The 14,405-nt window shown below is 37.5% G+C and overlaps 1 protein-coding gene across 1 annotated transcript in view; it reads left to right on the top strand.

Annotated features, from left to right (window-relative positions):
- Positions 1-14,405, top strand: part of DCUN1D4 (defective in cullin neddylation 1 domain containing 4) — a gene marked incomplete at both ends in the record, with an annotated part of 67,651 nt that overhangs the window by 29,332 nt on the left and 23,914 nt on the right. Inside the window, 2 exon segments of the mRNA XM_080698032.1 lie at positions 1,882-1,973; positions 9,212-9,282. Of these exon segments, the coding sequence (XP_080554158.1) occupies positions 1,882-1,973; positions 9,212-9,282 (163 nt within the window).

Below are 14,405 nucleotides of genomic sequence, written 5' to 3'. Positions count from 1 at the left end.
CAAAGTTTACACACTGTAGGTATACAAAAATGTTTTTTCTAGGTTAACTGAGTTGTGCCAGTTTTAGAACATTTCTATCTTCCCAGAAATATTCCTAATGCTCCATAACAGTCACTCCTGGTTCCAACTCCCAGTGGCAGCCAGCCTTTCTACAATGCTGTTTTGTGTCTCACTTCTTTTACTTACTAGGATTTTGAAGCTCATCTGTGTATTAGCATGTATCGTATTTCATTTCTTTTGTTTTCTGAGAGGTATTCCACTGTATAGTCTTGGTCTGTTTTTATGTAGGATATTTTAAAATAATTTAAATATTAAATAATGTACATGATGTACATTCACAAACATATCAAAGTTAATTACTAAGCCAAACATGAGAAGGAGGGAGAGAAGAGGTAATGGGGTGGGAATTGGGTACGGGCTAATTGAGTGATGTGTGTATATATGCCTCTACCATCTTGTACTCCATTAAGATGTATGACTACAGTGTACCAATAAAAAATTTTAAAATAAAATATTACATAGTGTCCTATAAAGGCCTGAGGCTATTGACTAATAATGGTTTTGAGCTAAGATAGGAATGTCTGGGCCCAGGATTAAAACATTATCTGTATGTACCCCTGGCCAGTCTCTAGCTTTATTTCCAGGTAGTATGTTTTATTGAAGAAATATAAAACTTGTAACGCCAGGCATTGTGGTGCACACTTGTAATCCCTGCACTTGAGAGGCGGAGACAGGAAGATGGTGCAGATTTGAAACCTCCTTCGCTGGCTTAAGAGATCCTGTTTCCAAATAAAAATATAAAATAGGTCTGGGAGTGTAGCTCGGAGGTAGAAGGGTTTCCAGGAACCCCAGTACCACCAAAAACAACAAAACAAAACAAAACAAAACCTTGTAGTTTGCATTTTTAGTAACTTAATACTCTATAACCATTTTCTTTTTTGGTGATAAAACCCAGAATTTCTAATCAGAGGTATACAGGTAGTCTACTGATTATCTAGGTCATGAATAAATGTGCACTAAAATATAATTTTTATGTTATTTGTTATGTAAATAAACTATATTCATGAATGTTTATATATATAACTAGACAATTTACATATAAATAGTGATTAAAAACCTGCATCCTTACACTTTTAGTGTCAAAATCATGATTTTAAAGCCACTGCCTCCTCTCCCCCCTTCATTTCTGCCGCATTGCAGGAGGCGGCTGTGCTTCCTGATTCAGTCCTCCATCACTAGGATGGTAAGGGAGTGTAGGAGTTAGGGTTCTCTGTACTTCTCCCTCCTGAGACTTTGCAGCTTATACTAATCATCCAAGGGACCTCATCTTGTCAGTCTTACACCAAAATTTTTTTTCTCTTGGAAGCTTGGACATGAATTGATACTTCTTTATTTATGTAATGTTCTCTTGAGTTTCCTCCTATTGACAGGTGCTTCCTTACACTGTGCTCTGTGCTCAGCCTGACTTGTAAAACAGAGAAGTCAGGAGAATTTACTGGTGAGACAGTGATTTTTAGGATCATTAACTGGAAAAAAAACACCTTAGACATTTCTTGCCATATTTTACTATCATTTTATAGTTAGTTCTAGCTTATGAGGTAGAAGAGAGATTATCAAATAACTGTTGTATTTAGTTCTTACTATGTATAAATCAGCAAGAATCCTGTATTAAATGTTTTCCATTTAATTCTGTGTTCAAGTAAGACTGTATTTCAACACTGTAGTTACAAAAGCTGAAGCTCATAAATGTAGCAAGTAAGATGTTTAAAATATACTTAAAATACTGATTGAATGATGTTTGGCTTAGGTGAAAGTAAATTAATTGCTACTTAAAAGAACTCGTATCTTTAAATAACTTACAACTGCCTTTTTAATTTCTAGCATGTATAGAAAATATGATTCAACTAAAATAAAGACTGAAGAAGAAGCCTTCTCAAGTAAGAGGTGCTTAGAGTGGTTCTATGAGTATGCAGGTAGGTCACCATTTCTGTCATAGGAGCCTGGCCCTTATGAAAATAAGAAGTGCCTAGAGGAGATCAAGGAATTTTGTAATGTGTACTTTTCAAATTTAGTGCCCGTGTATGTGTGTTCCTGTTGAGAGGCAGAATGGAAGGGGAGGGACATAGTTGAAATGAATCACTAAATGTCCTATTTATAGCCAGTAGCTAAGCCAAAGAATTCAGAACACTAGAAGGGAACTGAAAAGATGAAATGCATTTGGGAGAAATACTTTGGATTGCTAGGAAACCTATTTAGAATGCTGATAATGGATAATTACTTGGTTTAAACACTGAAGTTAAAATAAGCTTTGGTGTGTTGAACCCTCATATAGTACAATGGAATTTCTTTATATTAAAATGTCTGGTTTCAAAGATCATTCAGCAGTAAATGTTTGTTTTGTCATTTAAAATGTCTTAAATTTAGTCTTATTTTTGCAACGTAATTATAATTGGTTGGATAATAGAATATTGCAATCTAGGGCCTGTCACTGTGACCAAGCGTGGCGTAAAAGAGAAGGAAATATTCAGCTAAAGTTGAGCTGTGAGTTGGGCATGGTGGTGCATGCTTGTTATCCCAGCATTTGGGAGGCCGAGACAGGAGGATTGTGGTTTGTGGACAGCCTCAGCTACTTAGTGAGGCGCTTTGCAATTCAGTGAGACCCTGTTTCAAAATAAAGAATAAAAAGTAGGGCTAGGGTGTAGCTCGGAGGTAGAATGCCCCTGGGTTTCAATCTTAGTACCACAAAAAATAAAATAAAGTTGATTTGTAGGCTCTTTGGTGTGTGTGTGTGTGTGTGTGTGTGTGTGTGTGTGTGTGTGTGTGTGTGTTACATGGCTTTGAACTTGGGAACATTTATTTTACCTCTGAGCTAAGTCCCTAGTCTCTTATTTTTTAAAATTTTGGAACAGGGTCTTACTTAGTTGCTGAGGCTGACCTCAAGCCTGTGAACCTTCTGTCTCAGATTCCCAAGGACTGAAATTACAGGCATGTGCCACCATTCTCGATGAACCTTTATTCTTCCTCATCTTTGTGAGGCCCTTTTATGACCTATGAACTTGACTGTTCAACAACCTTCGAACTGCTTTTCCTATTATCAGTCTCTGTTCTAGACCAGGTTTCATTTGTCTCTTGTTGTCTAAAAATAAACTGAACAGATTATACATGTCATTCCTTACCTTAACATCTCCCCTAACCTCTGCTTAAAATTTCCTGCTACCTACAGGATAAAATTCAAACAACTCTCTGTCCATCCCTTTGTTGGAATGTTTTTCTCCATTTTTCATCAGATAATAATTGTTCTATTAGTTCTTATAAATTGTTGGATCAGTGACAAACCTATATTAACTACTTTTATTACTACATATCTTTAAGTCCCTTATTTAGCTTAATACCTTTCTTTGTACTCCCACATAATTTATTCTTAATTTGTTTTAATCTGTTTTATTGAATATCAAGATTAGGGTTTTGCTCTGTGGCCTATTTTGGCCATTTTTTCCTACCTCTCCCCTTTTTCTGATGGAGCCTTGCCCCTTTGACCACAGAAATTGGTCCAGAAGGACAAACTTTTATGGGGATTTTCAGATTTAAGTGGGAGAAGAGCATCTTTCTTCTCTGATGGCAGCCTTGAAAGGGTACCGTCCTCGAAGGCTGACAGGAGCATCTCAGGTTCCAGGACAGCCTCAGCAGCTTAGCAAGATGCTCAGCAACTTCAGGGAGACATTGTTTCAGGGCCCCTGGGCTCAATTCCCAGTAACAGAAAGGGTAGGATATAGTCCTGATCCGTTTAGATTTTCTTTGAATTGATTGTTAGCTATCCCAGTATCTTTCTAGTGAATTTTCCTCATTTCTTTAATTAGTTTCAGGATAAAATTCAAACAGCTCTCTGTCCCTTTGTTGGAATGTTTTTCTCCATTTTTAAAATCAGGTAATAATTGTTCTATTTAGTTCTTATTATTTATTGATCAGTGAAAAACCTTTATTAACCACTTTTAATACTATATATCTTTAAGTCTCTTAAAGATTGGATTTTGTTCATAGGTCAAGGACACTAGTACAGAGGCCTATATGGTGCTAGATTTTATCTGTTTTCATTTTTACTTTAATAGCACGTGAATCTCTTGAAGACATTTTGTAATCCTAATAAAAGTGGTTGATGCCTGCCAAGGGTTTAAGAAATGGGTGCTGAATGAATGAAGAGTTTTTTCATATTCCTGTTGCTTTTGGTTATGAAGACCTTTTGTTTCACTTTAATTTTTAATGAAAATATATAAAGGAAATTTTAAACAGAAAAGCTCACTATAGTAGTATAGTTATTTTTGTTTTGCATATCTTTATAATCAAATTTAAATTTCTGTTTTCTTTAAAAAATGAAGCAGGGTAGAATTTTCTTTCTTGTTTGCTTTTTTTTCTATTTGCAGAAAGGTGACATTTTGGGAAGTAAAAAAAAGTAAGCTACATTATTTAGGTTCCTTGGGGTCCCTACTGAGTGATTCCTTATAATTCATGTCTGCAAAGAAATTTGCATGGATGTACCTATCCCTATTTTGACATTCCACCCCACTTTTGGGGTGTGTGTGTGTGTGTGTGTGTGTGTGTGTGTATCTCATCAGTAGGAAAAATGGCTTCAAATTGGGAACCACTGCAAGTCCAGTTGATACCTGCTTTACTTTGAATAAACTAAGCACATGAATTGAAAGTGAGGGTCAGTATTATTCAAGAGAAGCCAGCTGTGAGGTGAACAGGATGACTGACAGGGTGTTCTGAGGAATGGGCTGTGGGGCAGGCTGGGAAGCCACATGAGGGCCTCAACACCTGGCTGTTATTGTCCCCAGGAGTGAGCCCGCTGGTTTGAACTGAAGATAAAGCTTGGCTCCCTGTGTTTTATTCTGAGTGAGTGGGTGTGGAGTGGGGGCCTGAAGTATGGTTGTTTGAAATGGATGGACCTTTAGTTCTTTCTAGAGTCCTCAGGAAGCTCCTCTCCACAAAGCCCAGTGCATCCCAGCTCCTGGCTGGCTGGTTCACGCCAGCCCTGTTTCACGAAACATTCTGGGATGTTGCTTCTCATCTTTCTAAAATCCCTGTCAGTGCAATTGTGGATTCTCAGAAATCTGATAAATAACCTCCCTCCACAGGGCTTCTTTCTCCTTTCTGTGGTTAAAGTTTTATTCTCTTTTCTACTTTGATACTTCAGTTCTTTGTGACTCAAGATAGGATTGGCTGGGAGGTGGTAGAAATATGTTATTTATACCTCAATCTGAAACTGGGAACCCATTTCCTCTCATTAAATTGAAACTAACCTGTTTTATATAAATAATTTATCAAATAACTTCCACTTGCTGAAATGTGTCTAAGAAGCAAGCCAAATACACAGGTGCCAACATCGATTTTACTGAATTACACTAAAGCTTACCTACGTAGCTCATAATGGTTCCGAAAGCCCTGACTGTGGTCCCTTAGTCTCTATTTTAGATTAAGTTCTATAGCAAAATTGTCCTTTTTGGTTTACAAAAATGAGATCAAGGGCCAGGAACAATTGCTGAAGTCAGGCATAGACAGTTGCAGAATGTGCCGAAAAAGTCTGACAGTGAAGGAAGGAGTGTTAAAAACTACCAAAGAAAGGAAGAGGCCCTGTGGGCCCGCTTGCTTCAGTGACACAGCCTAGTATAATTATGGGAACTTTGGCGTGAGGGTCTTGGGCCATCATGAGAAAGTTAAATTCATTAAAACCTACTTAAGGTGGCAGAAAAATGGAGGCATCGTTTTTTTCTAGATTTTTATTAGTATTTCTGCCTTCCCAAATATATCTCAAGTATTTTGTCACTTGGGGCATTCCATCATTATTATTTTAAGTGTGTGTGTGTGTGTGTGTGTGTGTGTGTGTGTGTGTGTGTTTATTTATTTTACTTGGGGAGAGAACCCAGGACATTCTACCTCTGAGCTCCAGCTCTGTATTTAATTAATTATTTATTTATTTACTTATTTATTTAAAGTATTGGGGATGGAACTCAGGGACATTCTACCTTCTGAGCTACACCCCCAGCCCTATTTTTCATTCTTTATTTTGAAACAGGGTCTCACTAAGTTACGGAGTGCCTCACTAAGTAGCTGGGTCTGTCCGTGAACCGTGATCCTCCAGTCTCAGCCTTCCAAATGCTGGGATTACAAGTGTGCGCCACCACACCCAGCTTCTCCTTAGCTTTCTTGGTAAATTAGTTTGCTTAATTCTATAGGCAAATTGATTATATACTATAAAATACAGCCAAGATCCCAGTGAACGATTACCAGGTTTAAATATGTGCACAGGAAAGATAATGAGGAAAAATTAAAAAGTGACAAGTGGTAGTTTTATGAGTAGATTTTAAATAATGTTCCGTGACAAGCTGTAATTCAGTATATTTATGTTAAAATAGACTTTGAATAGTTCAAGCTCAGGTCCTTCCTCTTCATCTGGGCAAAGCTAGCATTGTTTCTTCCATACCATGATTCTCCTTTTAATAACACACATGCTGTTTTGTTCATATATTCAAATTCTGTTACCTTTTTCTGGGGTTTTTCTTTTTTCTTTACTTTGTATATTTTTCTGTGTATTCCTAATTTTTTAAATCTTAAACATTGGGAGACATCAAATACAACTTTATCAGATATAGTTTTTTTGTACATTAATACATAAACATGATAGTGAATTGCATTTGAAAATGAAAATAAAGATGTTTAAAAGGTAGGTGCCACAGACTTTGCAGCAAGTACTCTGATATTTTTCATTTCCGTGATCTGTGGAGAGCAGCCCAGTTACTACTTGTATGGAAAGTGCTTGTGTGCCTCATTTCCCTGCGTGGAGGGAAGAGGCCATGTTCTTTTTTTTCTTTTTCTTTTTACCCTAAGCAACACTACAGTGCATACTCCAGGATGGGTCTAGTAAGTGTTACCTGATTGAAGCTGAGACAAAGTGAGAGGGTGGATATTGCTGGGCTCGGTCACTTGCTGGCTATAGAGGATAAGGGAGGATTGGAGAGTAGTAGTAGTAGTTTCATCTGTTAAGTAAACTTATTGATCAGTGCTAGGTGGTATTCTGAAGTTTTAGGAATAATAAAATAGCTCCTGCTTTAAGGAGCTCTGAAGGAAAGACAATGAGTGGCAATTTTTTAATGTAGTGTGCTAACCTTGAGAGAACTATTTCCAGCATTGCATGGGTTTTCAGAGGGCTGCATGAAGCAGCCTCTCCTGGCAGGGGATGGGGGGTGACTGCCTGTCTGGTTCCAGGCCTAAAGGCTAAAATGAGTTAGCCAGGGAAGATGAGAAGAGGTGGGGAAGGGAAAAATAGGATGGGGTGACACAGAGTGTAGTGTGGTGTTGGGTATGTGTGGTGTAGAGCAAGACTGCAGGTCAGTAGGTGTTTCAAATCTTAATTTTTATACATTCAGAAATAGGTGTTGATTTATTTATTGCTTAGAAGCTTGCTTTGCAGGTAGAAAGATATGAGACTGAAAAGGAAGAGAGGCACTGGATCATAGACAGCCTTATTGACATGCTAGAAACTTGGACTTTTGCCAGTGGGGAGCCTCAGAAGCCTCTTGAGCTGGTATGGGATTTGTGTTTGAGTGGGACCTCTTAGTAGCTGTGTACAGATGGCTCAAGGAATCTGAGTGGTACAGGAGAGATGCCATTTAGTAATATTTTGAAGTAATATTGAAATTTAAGTACATTGACAGTACAATTGATAGTCCATGAGCTGCAGTATTGGAGGAGGAATGTAGGCTGGCTCCCAGGTTTCTGTTTTTGGTGGTGCCACCTGTTGGGACAGAATACAGCAGGACAAGCAGAGGATAGCTTTGTGAATAATGAACCACTTCAATTTTCAGAGATGGCAGAGAAGTGAAATGAAATACAGATGGTATGTGTCTCTTAGATTGGACAATTGGGGGGTTGTTGTGACCTTGGCAAGAAGAGTTTCAGTGGAAAGATAGAAGTAGGAAAAAGTATTTGAAGAATGAATAGGAAATAGAGATGGAATATATGGGTAGTTATTTCAGAAAGAAACAGAACTGAAGCTAAAGGAAAAGGAGGCTTTTTTTTTTTTTTCCTATATCAAGGACAAAATGAGACAGGTGTGGTAGCATACACCTGTAATCCCAGTACTTGGGAGGATGAAACAGGAGGAGCACAGGCTTAAGGATAGCCTTACCAACTCAGTGAGGCTCTCATCAACTTAATGAGACCCTGTTTCCAAATAAAAAATAAATAGAGCTGGGGATGTAGCTCAGAGGTAGAATATCCCTGGGCTCAATCACCAGCATCATACACACGCACACAGAACAAAATGCCTACAGACATCCCTCAGTATATGTAGGTGGTTGGTTTCAGGATCACCAGGAATACTACCACAGGGCTCCATTCCTTTATATAAAATGCTAAGAGTATTGCATATAATCTATGTACCTCTTCCTGTGTACTTTAAATTGTCTCTAGATTATGTGTAGTACCTAATACAATGTGAATATTATATAGTTTTTATGCTTTGTTGTTTAGGGAATAGTGACCAAAAACAATTCATACATGTTCATTGGAGACACAATTCTTTTTTACTAGCATTTTTGATCCCCAATTGGTTTAAGTCATGGATGTGGAACACAAATACAGAGGGCCAACTGTTGATTATTTTTTCTATGTAAAAGAAACATTTTTTCCAGTTAAGTTTAGAAAGACTAGTGTGTAGGTCTTTGCTGCTTTCCTAATACTTAAATGTGTTGAAATTATTACCAAAATAAGAATAGAGCTTTTCAAACACAAATAGCCTCTTCTTTAGTTATGAATGGTAATATATCATAATCTATGAAGGACTTAATGATAAACTGATTTAATGATTGTACAGAGGGCTCAGTGGTAGAGTGCCTGCCTATAATGTGTGAGGCCCTGAGTTCTATTCCCAGCACCACAAACATACACACACACACACACACACACACACACAAGCAAAATTAGTATGGTGCATTCCTGTAATCCCACTGCTTGGGAGGCTGAGGCTGGAGGAACGTGAGTTTAAGCCCAGCCTAGGTAGCATAAATGGAAACTATATTTAAAAAAATGAAGAATTTATACTTTTTCCAAAGGGAATTAAAATTTTTGCATCTTATTTGATGATAGTATCATATGACCACAGTTGTAATCATGTACACGGTCAAATTTAATTTATATAAAATTGCATTTATTGTAGGTACTGATGATGTTGTGGGTCCTGAAGGCATGGAGAAGTTTTGTGAAGACATTGGTGTTGAACCAGAAAATGTAAGTCTAACTTTGTAGTGTGAATCAGTTATTTTTCTTACTAAAATACTTTGCTTCTTTACAAATAAAGTAATAATAAAGAAATAGAGGTACGTTAGTTTTTATGAAGCTGCCTAAGAAAATCTAGTTTGATTTGTAAGGGCTTATTTTCTTGTAAATGACATGGTGTAGTCATTTTCCCCCTCTGGTTTAATTTCTTGTATTTAAAAAGTATAATAATTAAGTAATTAAACTAGATGTTTTAAAAAGTGTGTGGGTATGTGTACCTACAATGACAGATCAACCTGGGGACTGAGCGGGGAACTGAGTCACTTCATGCTGTTTACTTTTGTCTCTTTCAATCGTTTTTTCAACCTAATGAAGAGTTAGGCCTAGATTTTGAATAATTATGCATAAAGGTTCTGAGTGGGTTATAATTACTATGAATGTTTCACAAATCTTTCACTTCCAATTGAATTTATCTCAGAAGGTGACTGATTTTAGTATAAAAGCACTATTTCCTTTAAAAATTAGAGTTATTTTATGTTTAATTATTTTTTGCCTAATTCTTAGCCTGTTGTTATTGTTGAATATTTTTTTTTGTTTCCATATAATCTCTATTGAGACCCTGTTTCCAAATAAAAAATAAATAGAGCTGGGGATGTAGCTCAGAGGTAGAATATCCCTGGGCTCAATCACCAGCATCATACACACGCACACAGAACAAAATGCCTACAGACATCCCTCAGTATAGAGATATTCCATATAATCTCTAAAAAAAAAAATTTGCTTCTACATCTCTGGCCCATAACTGATGCAGTTCAATTTTACACAGGCTTCCAATTTAACAAACATAGCCTAGGTCCTAAATGAATTTATGATCTGGGAGAGATCTCAGAGGTCCTCGTCCCCTTTATTGAGACTTTGCAAGACATCTGGTGCCAGGCTGTCTATGTTGTGCTTTAAGAAAACCAGCACTGAGACTTCGACTTCTTTTCTTTAAATAATAATAATAATAATAATAATAATAATAATAATAGTAGTAGTAATAATAATAGGCCGGGTGTAGTGGCGCACGCTTGTAATTCCCGCGCTTGGGAGGCAGAGACAGGAGAATCGTGCAGGTTCGAAGCCAGCCACGTGTGCTGGCTTAGGAGACCCTGTTTCCAAATAAAAATGTAAAAAATAGGTTTGGGAGTGTAGCCTGGAGGTAGAAGGGCTTCCAGGAACCCCAGTACCACCAAAAAAAAAAAAAAAATAATAATAATAATAATTACCTCCGTAGTTCTGTGCCTCTGTTACCTTCCTCCATTTTGCTCTAAATAACTTAAATTTTCTGAATTGCCTTTAAGATGTCTTTCACTCATTATGTGGATTTTTGTCTTGCATTTTTTTTATCATGTTCCAGTTCAGATTTTTTTTTTTTTCCAGTACTGGGGATGGAACCCAGGGGCAATACCTCCAAATGACACCACCAGCCCTATTTTTTTTTATTCTTTTTTTCTTTTATTTTTTTTTTGCGGGTCTGGGGATGGAACCCAGGGGCATTTGACCTCCAAGCTACATGCCCTGTCCTGTTTTTTATTCTTTATTTTGAAACAGGGTCTCACTAAGTTGTGGAGGGCCTAAGTAGCTGAGGCTGTCCACGAACCGCAGTCTTCCTGTCTCAGCCTCCCGAATGCTGGGATTACAAGCATGCACCATCACACCCGGCTTATTCTTTATTTTGAAACAGGGTCTCACTGAGTTGCAAAGGGATTCGCTAAGTAGCTGAAGCTATCCATGAACCATGATCCTCCTGTCTCAGCCTGGGAGGAGGCTAATTCTGGGCGTATGCCACTATGCCCGGCTCAGTTCAGGTTTCTTGACAAATCATTTGCCTTAGTATAAAGATTGGGGAAAAACAGGGTCAGTAGTGCTCATTGGATAGGAAAAGTCTATTTCACTGACCTTCAGACAGAAATATTCTCATGGGCTCTTGTCCAAGCTTGCCAGTGTTTTCTAACAGTATTATCAAAAGGGTGAGAGTGAGTTTGGCCTGGCAAGGGATCTAGAGGTTCCACCAAGAAGGTAGAAATGGGCCTGTGATGAGACGCAGGCCCAGGCCTTAAGTCAGAAGAGAGAGAGACCAGGTCAGTCTGCAGGTATGTAAATGATTAGCAGAGCCTTTAGCTTCAGAGGCAGCAAAGCCTGCCTCTGTGTGGGGAGCAGTGTATTGATTCAAACTGAAAAAGAAAGGGAGGCAGAGCTCTTCACACTTCCTCTCCTTCAGTAACACAGCTCAATAAAAGACAGCTATTACTGTCATCCTTTTTTGGCAGTTAGGAGTCCTTTAGAACTAGAAATAGTTTTGAAATATGGAAGTATGCTGAAGACTAAAAGACCAAAATCAGAATATTGTTCCAACTATATACTATTGTACTTCAATTCTAAAACAACACCAGAGTAAGTTGTATTAGTTTATGTCTTCTTCTACAGAAGAAAAAGTGTGAATAAATAAACTGTGATTTGCCATCAGTTGTGGATGCATCCCAGTTTCAGAGATCTTAACATTTGAAAAACAAGCGGTGAAAGAGGATATTTTTAAAGCCTGTTCTACATTGAAGAGCAAGCATTTTAAGAATGTTTGAAGCTTCACCTCACCTGTTATGCATAGCTTATAAAATTTAAACAAGCCTATACAATTCTGCTTTCATTTACCATGAGAAGGACAAAATCTTTATTTAATACTTCAGCTTCTTTGTTAGCCTAAGAAAGTCTGTTTTATCCTGTGGAGACTATTCTCTGGTGTGATTATCTTAGCCATAGCTTATGCCTATTTGTGTGCATGTGCTCCTGCACTCATCCTTTTTTTAAATTATTGCACTATAGCCTCACATCATAATGTGGATCATGTTGACAATGGCATATATTCACACATTACTTGGTGCTCCCCACTTTCCCTTTTCCCTCCCTCCCAATACTGAGTATCCAGGTTAACAATGTTATATTCACATGCATACACATATTCAAATGTAGCTTTTCCATTAATTAACCTCAGCCTTCTTCCTCCCCTCCCCTTCCTTTCTGCCTTTGCTGAGGTTTCCCCTACATTATCTGGAGTCCTTGTTGTATCCCTAATACTCCCTAGTTTGAGCGTATTAGAGAAAACCTATGACCCTTCTCTTTCTGTGCATGGCTGATCTCACCTAACATAATGTTATCCAGGTCTTTCCATCTTCTTGCAAGTGACATGATTTTATTCTTCTTTTTTGCTGAGTAGAAGTCCATTGTCTGTATTTCCCATAATTTTGCAATCCATTCATCTATTAATAGATAGACTTAGGTTGGTTCCATATTTTGGCTATTGCAAATTGTGCTGCTATGAACATGGGTACATATATGTTACTGTAGTTCTCTGATTTCAACCCCTTTGGAAAGATACCCAGGAGTGGTATAGCCAGATTCAATGCAATTTCTATTAAAATACCAACGACATTCTTCATAGACCTAGAAAAATCAGTCATGAATTTTATACGGAGAAAGAAAAGACCCAGAATAGCCAAAGCAATTCTCAGCAATAAGAACCATGCAGGAGGCATCACAATCTCTGACTTCAAATTATACTACAGAGGTATAGTAGTTGCAACAGCATGATACTGGCACAGTAACAGGCACATAGACCAGTGGAACAGAATAGAAGATAAGAAACAAACCACACACTTAGAGTCAATTGATCTTTGACAAAGGGGCCAAATTCATATGCTGAAGAAAAGATAGCCTTTTCAACAATTGGTGCTGGGAGAACTGGCTATCCATTTATAGAAAGATGGAACTAAATCTTTTCCTCTCACCGTGTACAGGAATCAAATTGAAATAGATCAAAGACCTGGACATCAGACCAGAGACTGTAAAGCTATTAGAGAAGGGCATAGGTTCAACACTCCAATATATAGGCACAGGTAGTGATTTCCTCAACAAGACCTCCAAATCATAGGATTTTAAAATAAGAATTAACAAGTGGGATGGCATCAAACTAAAATGTTTCTGTTCATCAAAGGAAACCATCAAGAATCCAAAGAGAAAGCCTACAGAATAGGAGATCTTTACCAGCTACCACTCTGATAGATGGCTAATATCCAGAATATACAAAGAGCTCAAAAGATTCTATACTAGCAAAACAACCCAATTAAGAAATGGGCAACTGAATTGAATAGACACTTCACAAAAGAGATATAAATGGCCAATAGATACATGAAAAAAATATTCAACATCATTAGCCATCAGGGAGATGCAAATTAAGCTACACTGAGATTCTATCCAAACCCAATCAGAGTAGCAAGCATAAAGAAGTCAAATAACAACAAATCCTTTTTTTTTTTTAACTGAAATTTTTAAGTAGAATTTTTAATCTTTCTAGTAGTGGGCTAGGAAGAGATATAAGTTAAGAATATACATACAGTCATTACTCTTTTTCTTAAATCCAAAAAAGTGTAGTGACTTAAAAAGTTGATCTGTATAAATTATTTGATGAAAGGTCCTAGAAATGTAGTAGTTTCTCATTGATAGTAATTTTCAAAGCAGAAAATATAAAGTCCACATAAGGAGAATGTTTTTCACTAATCCTTCAAGTATTGATTAGACATAGTTAGAGACTTTTAGCCTGCAGACTAGGTTGCTGTCCAACAGATAAATAGATCATCTGAGTCCCCTGAATACATCTGTTCAAGTTTTAAATGTGCCTGTGTGCTCTTAAAGGCTCATTATATCATCTAAAATTGATTTTCTGAATGACTTCTTGCCTTGTTAGTTTATGTTTTTATGGTATCCTGATTTCTTTCACTACCACCACCACCACCATCTGACCTAGTTGGAACCATGGATGCTGGTTTGCTGGTTTTGGGTAGTTTTTCCAGTTGTTGAAATGAAGGTTTAGGTTCTATGTAAAGAAATTACATTAAAGAAATAAGGAGTACCCTGGTCCCAGGCCAACCAGATTACAGAAACATATCTGTCTGTCTGTCTATTCCTTCCTTTCTTCCGGGGATGAAACCCAGGGGTTTTCTACCTCCAGGCTACACTCTCAGACCTATTTTTATATTTTATTTTGAAACAGTTTCTTGCTAAGTTGCTTGAGAGCCTCATTAAGTAGGGTTGGCTTCCAA

The sequence above is a fragment of the Muscardinus avellanarius genome (assembly GCF_963383645.1).
Source record: "Muscardinus avellanarius genome assembly, chromosome: 6".
NCBI classification, from domain to species: domain Eukaryota; kingdom Metazoa; phylum Chordata; class Mammalia; order Rodentia; family Gliridae; genus Muscardinus; species Muscardinus avellanarius.
Note: the sequence above shows the minus strand (reverse complement) of the source record. Positions and strands in the feature narration are given on the sequence as shown.